This window comes from Haliotis asinina, chromosome 4, assembly GCF_037392515.1.
Source record: "Haliotis asinina isolate JCU_RB_2024 chromosome 4, JCU_Hal_asi_v2, whole genome shotgun sequence".
In the NCBI taxonomy this organism is placed as follows: domain Eukaryota; kingdom Metazoa; phylum Mollusca; class Gastropoda; order Lepetellida; family Haliotidae; genus Haliotis; species Haliotis asinina.
In genome coordinates this window covers 60,047,225-60,057,931 of record NC_090283.1, presented here as the reverse complement: position 1 = coordinate 60,057,931, position 10,707 = coordinate 60,047,225, and the positions used below count along the sequence as shown (strand labels likewise).

Here is a 10,707-nt window from a genome sequence, read left to right as displayed (position 1 = left end):
AAATGAAGATCCCCCACATTTTTTAAGAGTATATTATATTTTGGAATTATCATTCACGAGAGAAGTGGATCACTGTTACTCCACATGCATTGGTATGACTTTGGTTGTTGGTTCTGGGAAACGGAGTGTAGGTCTCAAGTTATTGCTTCTACTTGACCATGCAACAGGATTGTTATCCTGTGGACAACACTTATTTTTAGTCTATTGTTTAGCGAGGCAATGACCGTTTGTATGAAGTTCAGTTTACACATTTTCACACTATTTTGGCCTATATTAAACACATCTGTGTATAAAATAACCACCATCCTGTATTTTTACGAATTTATTTTGTGTGAAATGAAATTTTAATCTCTTTCCGAAAAATAACCTTTTCAAAAGCACAAACAGAAGCATAATTGAAATTTTCATGTATTTTAATTACGATATTTTACTACATTTAAAACATATGTTTTTGTCCTAAAACAAGTTTTCTCATTTTATAAAGTGAAAGTATAAAGTGAAAGTAATCACTGATAGTTATGTGGCCTATGAATTCATTATTTATTGTGAATGGATGGAAGTTTGAACCTAAGATATAGAAAAAGTTAAAATAAAACTACACAAAACAAACAAATCTAAAATGCAGTAAACGTTGCATTAGAAACTAAACAAATAAATTTTGGCTGTGCATATCAGTATACAACAAGGAGAAGTGTTTATTCAATAATTTCTTCCCAAATTTTATTTATGTGGCCTTTTTTCCAATTTTCGTCAATTAGCGATCTAAATTGTTGGAAAAAGTCTGAATCTTTTAGGTTCGGGTTCAGAGTATGCATAATTAAAGCTTTCTTCATGTGTAAATGTCATTTTGGTAGGTAACTGAATTGTCACAAGCGGTCTTATCGGTGTTTGTTGAGCCGATCTGAATGACAAGTTGTGTTGTAACTTGTTGTCCCTGAACACATATAATATTATTGATATCTTTAAAGGGTACCTTTAAAGGGTAACATTGTTCTCGCTGATATTGCTGTGCTGATTAATAAGTCAAAGACAAACAATGATATATGCATTTATTGGCCCCAAGTAACATAGAGATATTTCCTTTGGTATCTTCAGCTGCTACGCTTTTTTGTGTGTATACACTGTTGTTGTTTTGTTGCCGTTGTCAACGTTGGTTACGCTACAGAAAAGGGATTAAAATCACTAAATAGTTGGAATTCCCCTCTACAAGCTCCTAGTCAATTATCAGATGATCTAAAACATCAAAACCTCCATGTTTATTCAAGGGCAACGTTCGACCAAATCACTCGAAATTCGACACTTGCAAATTTACTTTCATTAGGATGAAATTCCGTGAAGGTCCGAGTTAGCATTGATCTTCAGTAACCTATGCTTGTAGTAAGACGCGACTAATGTGATCGGGTGCTCAGGCTGGGTGGCTTGGATGAAACATTCCATCGTGTTCCACATGCGTAGATCGATGCCCATGCTGTTGATCACTAGAGTGTCTGGTTCAGACTTGATTATTTACCGACCGCAGCCATATAGCTGGAATATTACTGAGTGCGGCGTAAAACACAACTCAATCAGTCCTGAGGATGTCATCTATAACAACTACATTGATAACATGAGTATTGTGAACCCAGATTAACAACAGACAGTGAATCAAGCCATTCATTGTGAGGTTATTTGTTGTTTTACCGTTTGGAAATCATGCTCAGCAATCTCAGACCGCAGACTCCATTAGCCGCCACTTACGACAAACATAGATTGTTGAAGACCAATTGAAACTTGGCTGATGAAGGCTTTCTTAAATGTATGTATCTGTCAAACGATGCATCCGGAAGAATGAGATTTGAATGATCTTTAAAACATGATAGACTTTCTTGAATGTATGTATCTGTCAAATGATGCATCCGAAAGAATGAGATTTGAATGATCTTTAAAACATGATAGACTTTCTTGAATGTATGTATCTGTCAAATGATGCATCCGAAAGAATGAGATTTGAATGATCTTTAAAACATGATAGACTTTCTTGAATGTATGTATCTGTCAAATGATGCATCCGAAAGAATGAGATTTGAATGATCTTTAAAACATGATAGACTTTCTTGAATGTATGTATCTGTCAAATGATGCATCCGAAAGAATGAGATTTGAATGATCTTTAAAACATGATAGACTTTCTTGAATGTATGTATCTGTCAAATGATGCATCCGGAAGAATGAGATTTGAATGATCTTTACAACATGATAGACTTTCTTAAAAGTATGTATCTGTCAAATGATGCATCCGGAAGAATGAGATTTGAACGATCTTTATAACATGATAGACTTTCTTAAAAGTATGTATCTGTCAAATGATGCATCCGGAAGAATGAGATTTGAATGATCATTAAAATTTGATACTTACAAGTAACAGTCGTCGGTGGGACGAAACAGCAAGTTTGACCAGTAGGACAAGTGCCCAGTTGTAACATAACCGTACACGCACTACTTGTAATACATGTTCCCATACTGCCACCTGTTCCACATGCTATATAAGAAAACAGGATATATATAGTTTGTACGTATTTCCCTACAATAAATTACTGTCACCCATATTACTCAAATCAGTAAAACGGACTGTGGTAAGAAAATTACATTCAGTGACCACTGACCCTCTTTTAATTATAAATTTATGATCCTTCTTGATATTTAGCGACATTCAAGTGTTAAAATATAAACGAAAAATGGTAAACGTTTGGCAGGTGCACTACTTCATGCTTTCATACAAAAATCAGCAGGTTTCTGTTCCAGGAGTAAGTGTGTGAGTGAGTAACTGAGTCATACTGATACAGTTCACCCAACTCCCTGTAGATTCTAACAAAAGATTCTTTCAAAATACTCACCGGGTTCCGTTGCTGAAGAGAAGAGGAGAAGAACAGACAGGAATTAACAGAGCCAAGACAAAAAAGATTACCTATGGCAAATTAGTTATTTGATACTCTATACATTATGGCATTCTATTTCTGAAATTTAAAAGAAATCGGAAAAATAGGTGATAACTGAAATCTCGAAGTATCACTTTCCAGATTTAGTGTGTGACACATAGGCTGGTATACTGCTCAAATCACCAAAAAGTGTATAAAGAAAAATTACAGTCCAACGACCATCGATATCACCCCTTTTTACAACAACGACAAAGACATGCTTGGTATTCAACTTCTACTCACTTGGCGCCATGGTCGCTGTAAACAAAGGACAAACATTCATGATATGATCAGTTTATCGTGACAAATATCAACTGGAATATCAGCCTCTATCACAGTTTACACCATAAATGTACTTTTGCTTTATTTATTTTTTGTTCTTTTACACTACACACTTGCTGAGATAAGAGTATGTATCTGTCAAATGGTGCTTCCGGAAGAATGAGATTTGAATGATCATTAAAACTTGATACTTACTTGTAGGTTCGACGAAACAGCAAGTTTGACCAGCAGGACAAGTGCCCAGTTGTAACATAACCGCACACGCACTAGTTGTAATACATGTTCCCAAACTGCCTCCTGTTCCACACGCTATATAAAAAAAACCAAACTAAAACAGGTTACGTGTAATTTGTAAGTATTTCCCTAAAACAAGTTACTGTCATCTATGCTACTCCTCAAATTAGCAAAACAGTACTTGTATGATGGAAATTACAGTTAAACGACCATTTTAATGCTCCTTTACTTTTAGCAACATTCTCATGTATGTAAGATACACAAACATGGCAAAGGTCTGGCATGTGCATTACTTCATGCTCTCAAACAACATTGATCACCTTCATCGTCATCAAACAAGATCTTATACAGCGAGTATAACTTCTCTAAAGCGCTTTGAAAGTATACACGTAACCTCCATCAACAATGTCCACTCCGTCTTGGCGTATGTCTTTGAGGACAGATGGGTTTCAGCTTGGTTTTCAAAGTGGCTAAGTTATGTATTTTACGAGTTCATTTTTAATGGCAGATGATTCACGCTGAGAAATTAGTATACTGTTCCAGGAGTAAGTGAGTCATGCTGTTTCCGGAGTCAGTGAGTCATACTGATCCAGGAGGCAGTACACGCAACTCCTTGCAGATTCTAACAAAAGGTTCTTTCAAAATACTCACCGGGTTCTGTGGCTGAAGAGGAGAGGAGAGAAACTGACTTAGTAATTAACAGAGCCAAGACAACAACACTACTTATGGAAAATGAGTTATTTGATACTCTATACATTATGGCATTCTACTTCTGAAATTCTATAGAAATTGGCAAAATAGGTTATCATTGTCGAAATATCACTTATCCAAATTCAATCTTTGACACATAGGCTCAATGGTGTTCTGGATTACCGTGACTGCGTGTTCGCATTTCGAATTTGGATTCGTGTTTGCCATAATTGCTTCAATAATTCCTATACTCCAGTGCAAACGTTAAAGGTGTAGCATTTCGGAATTTCCTCTATTATCAAAGCAGAGACGTCCGGGTACCAGGTATACTGCTCAAATAAGCAAAAGGTACTACATGAAGAAAAAATACAGTCCAACGACCATCGATATCATCCTTTTACAACAAAAGAAAAACACGCTTCAACTCACTTGGCGCAGTGGTCGCTGTAAACAAAGGACAAACATTCATGATGTGATCAGTGACAAATATCAGTTGGGATATCAGCCTCTCTCACTATGTTCTCAATAAAGGTTGATTCTTTTGCTTTATTATCTTTGATCTTTTAACACTACACACTTTCTCAGTTGTATGACAGTGGTGTGTAAATAATCCAGTCTGGACCAGACAGTCGAACATTGCGATTTATGAGAGACTAAAATGTAATAAATACAAAGAAACATTTAGAAACATATGTACACATATAAACGTATAATATGTTGTTGAAAGGCTTAACATTACGGCAGAATAACTGGGAACATATAAGATCACGATATAACAAGAGTTTCGATATAAGAAGATACAACTCGGATACCGTATGCATCAGCCAAATCACCCTATACTTCCTGTTAAGTCTTGGGATCGATGATCATCTTGTTGGCCACAGCTGTAAACTTGGTCTGGTCGCAGTACTGCTGAAACAGTGCTGTTGTGACGGGTACCTCACACTCCTTCACCGGTAAACAGGATTTTATGCATAAATACCAATATACTTACTTGGAACTAAACAGCATTGTTCACCAGCAGGACATGTGCCCAGCGCCAGTGGTATTGAACAGTTTCCAGCCACACATGTCCCGGGGCTGCCACCACTCCCACACACTATTAAAACAATGGTATAATGTGAATTGTCCATCTTCACCTGCAGCGAATTATTATATTACGGCCACCTGTTGATGTAAGTTTTGGGTACCCCTGCCTATCTTCAAATTGAGTCATGAAGTTCATTACTTATATAAAGTTAAGATTATGTTCATACTGTCACCCCTACTCCCAGGACTTTCCCTGTGCAGATATGAATAAACTTTTCAAGTGCTATTTCTGACTCACATAACGTGCACACCCTTTTCTGTTAGTCACTGGACAAAGGGCAACGTTACATTTTCACAATCACTTTGGCCTGCGTCCCTTTGCTTTGTAGAAGGAATAACAATTTCAACAAACAGAAAAGTGTCATTCAGAATATACTCCATGAAATATGCCCATTTACATCTTTCTTTCTCTCTGTCCGTGCCCTAGAATATTAAATATACAATCCGTTTGTACAACGTATATCGTCTTTAGGTGGAAAAGCGTTAAATATGATAAAACACGCTGTTATCAATCAGAACATATCGCAAACTCACGTTATGGAACTTTAATATAGTCCTTGTAGACAGGAAGACACCTTCAGTTTAAGAGACTCATGGACATTTACTGTCTTAAGCTAAGACAGTGGTCCGTCTGGACTACTGTTACCGCCAACGCTAAACCCGTCATTGAAAAAAAATGACAGTCGATATCATCCTTTTTTCACAGGCACCTATTTCTCGAAACAAGCTTACGCATTTACTTTTTAACTCAGTTTGACAATTTGAAACAGCTGAAGTTGTAACTGCATTAATGAAATAAAGAAAGTCCAAACACCTTATGTCATCTAGCCACCAAACTCAAATTGTCTACTATGGTTTTGAGTTCAATATCGATTTCAGTTCATTTCCTACATTTTCTTAAATTTGAGTAAAAACTTTCTTTCAAGAAATTGGGTACAGATTTCCAAAACATATATTGTGTTCAACTCACTGAGGGGTGTCGTGGGTGCTGTGGTCGTTGTTCCTGTAAACAAAGGACAATAAGAGTTAAAATGAGAGCTCGACAGCAGTCATGAACTAATTATGTAGAACTGTCTCGCAATATTACAGTTAGTGAGTCAGTTTAGTTTTACGCCACACTCATCAATATTCCAGCTATATGGTGACTGCCTGTAAATAACTGCGTCAGGACCAGACAATCCAGAGATTAGCAGCATTAACATCGGTCTACGGTCTACGCATAAGGGATACGAGTATATTTATCAACCAAGTCAGCCAGTCTGACCACCAAATCTCGTCAGTCGCCTCTCAATGAAGACCAGTTTTAACTCGGATCTTCATGGGGTATGTTCAACGTGTACCTTTGCAAGAATGAAAATATGGTGATATCAAATGAATACCAGTGTGGCCTTTCATTTCGTTTCATTTCCTCTGTTTCTCATTGGCCGACCAATTCATGATGCCCATCAGTAATAGGGCAATGACTCAGTATTGTATAATGCCTATTTTACCAGTCTTCCAGGGCTGCACACGGCCTACCTTTAGAATACACCACCACAAACTTTAAAGACAGGTCATAATACTATTTTACATAATTGCAGGTGGTTTTCTTCAAAAGCACGTTCTTGAAACAATGCCCTATGACGCCGGCAGAGCAACAAGGTCGTCAAGCTCAGCGAGTGCGTATAAGCTCTGCTCACTGATGTTTCATCTCTAACAGCAGAAACTTATATTCATATAGGGGACCGAACACGGGTTAGCGAACACTTAACCACTTAGCTACCTCAGCGCCACCATGACTATTGCCAAATAATACGCTGTTCACAGCATATTCGACAACCTATTTTCAGACCCATGAAGATCCGGAGTAGAATAGATCTTCACTAACTCACATCGATGCTCATGCTATTGATCACTGGATTAACTGGTCCAGACTAATTTGCCGCCGTACTGCTGGAATATTGCGGCGTGTACCATAGTTTGCTCAATATCAAATAATTTTACACATGCCAAACAAAGGTATAGGGTGCACGCTTATCATCTTATTCATAATTCTTAAATAAAGATGAGAATACATGAATTAATCGACCCGGATCTTCGGCATAACTATCGAGAGGTTTAACCACTAGACTCTCCTACTGCCACTCGAAGTAGCAACTGAAAATGAAAATTGTTGTTTCAAAAGGGTAAAGGAAAGGAAGTAAAACAACCTCATCAGGCAACCACACTGTTTAGCAAACCCGTGTCTGTGCCCAAACGGTGGTGTAGCTGTCATGAATTCAACATGAAGCAAACACGAAAAGTCATCTGGGTTACTTTCTATGGAACTCACCCAGGCATTCGGCTGCATTGTTAAGGAACGTCAGAATGTGACAGGTCAGGCCCATGGGATCCCTGGCGCAGTATCTGCAGAATAAAAACAACTTTATAGGCCGTAAATAGGTCACGGCACTTCAAAGAGATCTTACTACTTTCGAGGACAAAGACCTTTCTAACTGGTCTCATCGTTGTCAGCTGACCGACAACCCTTGCAGATATCACAAATTTCCGACCCAACCACGTCTACGTAAGGCTCTTAATTATTCGTTACACTGTCATACTGCGTCTATTAAATCAGAAGGTCGCTTCGAAGTAGAATGGGAGCCCCTCACACCCATGTCGCAAGAACGTTTGGTTCACAGACATCCTATCAGTAGACTTAACAAACGTTTTGATGAGACTGGAACTATACCCCTAGGGAGATCGACATCTACGAACTCTACATTTGAGGAATCGGTTCCTGACAGTACCGGAATCGGGATCGACGGCCCTGATTGTCAGGAGTCACACAGTGAGACGCCGACTGCAGTATGCTGGAATTCGAGCTCATAGACCAATGCTTACACGTCAACATTATCTGAATGGGCCGATTGGGGCACATCGTGTTCGTGACTGGCGTAGGGTTGTATTAAGTGATGAGAGTAGGTTTTGTTTATTTCAACCAGACAATGCTCGTACGCAAAACTAGGATTGTGACAGACTTCATGAGAATCAATTACAAACGCATGTCAAAGTTTTGCCTTGGCCATCTCGTTCGCCTGGCCTGAGCATCTATGGGACTTTCTGGGCAGAAAAGTGAGAAATGTGACGAAACACTCCGGCAAACCAGAGACAACTGGGTCAGGCCAATCCTGAGGAATGGCGGAATATCCCAAACCCTTTCATCAGACGTCTTAGAGCGTCAATGAGGCGTCGACTACATGCATGTATCAGTGTGGAAGGAGGACATACAAGATACTAAGCAATGCACACCTACACGGTGAAAAATGTGTTTTAATCTGAGTTCCCAGATATTATTTAACACAGCTGAAAACATGTAACTTTGCCTTTTGATACCAGTGTCATTTAATTAAGAAGACCTAGGGCTTCTTAAATATTATTTCATGTTTGATGTTGTAATAACCCCCAGGTGTTTAACAAGTGGCCTTTCTATCAGCACAAACAGATATGAAATCTAATCTTTGTCAGTGTTGATTTTTATTATGACTTTTACCACGAGTGACTTTCTTTTGGCTTTGAGTGTATGTCCATACAATGAAAGTTTTATATTCATTCGTACTCTAACAACAGTATTTTCAACAAGATACACAAACGTTGCTTACTAATGTTATGACTCACCCAATCAATTTGGGAAAACACAGTTTCATACGCACCTGCACTTAGTTGAATTCAGTCTTGGAACATTTCCAGCCATGATAGCACTGTAGAGTAGTGCATTATTCATGGTGTGCCTCCCACAAAATTCTTCACAGTATTCAACCAATTCAAACACTGGAAGACATGCCGCCTCTGCATTGCTACAGATATCCTGGGCTATCTGTCCCAAGGACAAACAGTTGCTGTCCACAAAGCGTTTGTACATTTGAAAGGTGACCGAGCAATGGATGGCACAGGGCATGAGGAGGACCAGGAGGGGCACCCCGATCAGGAAGGCTGTTGGTGAAGACATCTTCCCTGAAGTCTCACGACAGATGAGAAAATGCTACCTCGGTTGGTCTTATAGGTAATGTGATGATGGTGATGGAGATAGTGGATAGCCCATAGCCCATAATTACATGCTTGGATTAAGTCTCATCAGATGAGATACATTACTTTGTAGATAGTTATGCTTCATTATGTTCTGCCTGACTCCAGCAGTATTTTTAACCCTATGGTTAGGAAGGTATATTGACTAAGAAGAACTCTCTGTGATGTACCTAGGCACGCATGTCTAACCATTGTTTTTATTTATTTAAAAGATAACTGTAATGTGTTTGACGAATCATATGGCAGCAAGCTGGTTATATAGGCAAGGCGTAAAAGTACAGTTACCCCATTTTTGTCTTCCTTTTTATATAAGTTCATTATTTATATCAGGTCAAAGTTCAACCTTCTTCCTCATAGGTTAATACTATCATTCACTGATCTTACACAATCGCCAGAAAAGGTGGTTGCCGTTTTATAATTAGCATTCAGCAAACTTAATTACAAGTCAAATGATCAAAATAGATACATTCATTTTGTAGACACTGACGAAATCTGACAATGACGAATAAATAATTGTTATACCTAAAAATGGATGGAATGATCCGCCCTTTAGTTATAAGAAATCAAACCTTAAATGGATAGAATTATTAGAAATGAGCGGGCCGCTGTGCAACTTGATAATGCATACAGAATGCTTGACGACGGGCCATTATCAAGTCAGTTGTTAGGTGACGTCATAAGTAGCTCAGCTGTTGAAGTTCAATCACCTAGAGCTTGTTTGAACTCGTCTGACTCACATTCGAACCAATATGCACTTTCATGCCGGTGCCAGCCATAACAATTGTACCATGAATTACCTCATACAGCAATGAAAACATCGAATTATAACATTCCTGACCACTGTAAAAAATGGTGGCTGGATGTATCGGCAAAGGTCAAGATCGAATGTCGTCCTTCTCAATAGCGACATCAACTGTTTTGTTTCAGGACGTTTCCATATTTGTAAAAAAGTGTGGAAATGACCTTCGTCGTTTGTTGTTGCCGTTGTTTATATTCTTATTTAATTAGAAATTCTATCCATTTTAGACATAATGACGGTAACGCTATTTTTCAGTGCATTATCATTTGCAGAAACCCTCGGTCTCTTCATATACAGATAATGCCCCCAAAATGCTTGGCGAGCCCGTTGTTAGGTGACGTCATAAGTAGCTCAGCTGTTGAAGTTCAATCACCTACGGCTCGTTTGAACTTGAGCTCATTACTGACGTTATATCTGGCTCACATTCGTCACATGTACCATTATGCAATTGTGCCATAAATTACAACATACAGCAATGAAAAAGCGTTGTTGAGCACTGAAAACAAAGGCGGCTGAGAGTATGAGCAAAGGTCAAGGTCGAATGTCGTCACTCAATAGTGACGTCATCTGTGTTGTTTTATGACGTGCCTATACTTGTAAAATGTGTGTCGGTAA

At 38.5% G+C, this 10,707-nt stretch overlaps 1 protein-coding gene and 1 long non-coding RNA gene across 2 annotated transcripts; both read right to left on the bottom strand.

Moving 5' to 3' along the window:
- Positions 1-1,084: 1,084 nt before the first annotated feature.
- Positions 1,085-3,533, bottom strand: LOC137281331 (uncharacterized). The gene is made up of 5 exons (XR_010956729.1): positions 3,432-3,533; positions 3,198-3,212; positions 2,874-2,885; positions 2,396-2,518; positions 1,085-1,159 (listed from the first exon to the last, which is right to left on the bottom strand). It is a non-coding gene; the product is annotated as an uncharacterized lncRNA (long non-coding RNA).
- A 1,024-nt stretch (positions 3,534-4,557) lies between these two features.
- On the bottom strand, positions 4,558-9,216 carry LOC137281061 (uncharacterized). The gene is made up of 5 exons (XM_067812206.1): positions 8,921-9,216; positions 7,561-7,634; positions 6,220-6,252; positions 5,155-5,259; positions 4,558-4,604 (listed from the first exon to the last, which is right to left on the bottom strand). The coding sequence occupies exons 1-5, from the start codon at positions 9,214-9,216 to the stop codon at positions 4,558-4,560; spliced, it is 555 nt and encodes a 184-aa protein (XP_067668307.1).
- Positions 9,217-10,707: the final 1,491 nt, after the last annotated feature.

Coding starts and splice junctions, on each gene's coding strand:
- LOC137281061 (XM_067812206.1), bottom strand. CDS start 9,216: ATGTCTTCACCAACAGCCTTCCTGATCGGGGTGCCCCTCCTGGTCCTC. Junction 7,635..8,920: donor CTGAATTCAACTAAGTGCAG/GTGCGTATGAAA, acceptor TTTATTCTGCAG/ATACTGCGCCAGGGATCCCA. Junction 4,605..5,154: donor ACAATGCTGTTTAGTTCCAA/GTAAGTATATTG, acceptor CTTTGTTTACAG/CGACCACTGCGCCAAGTGAG.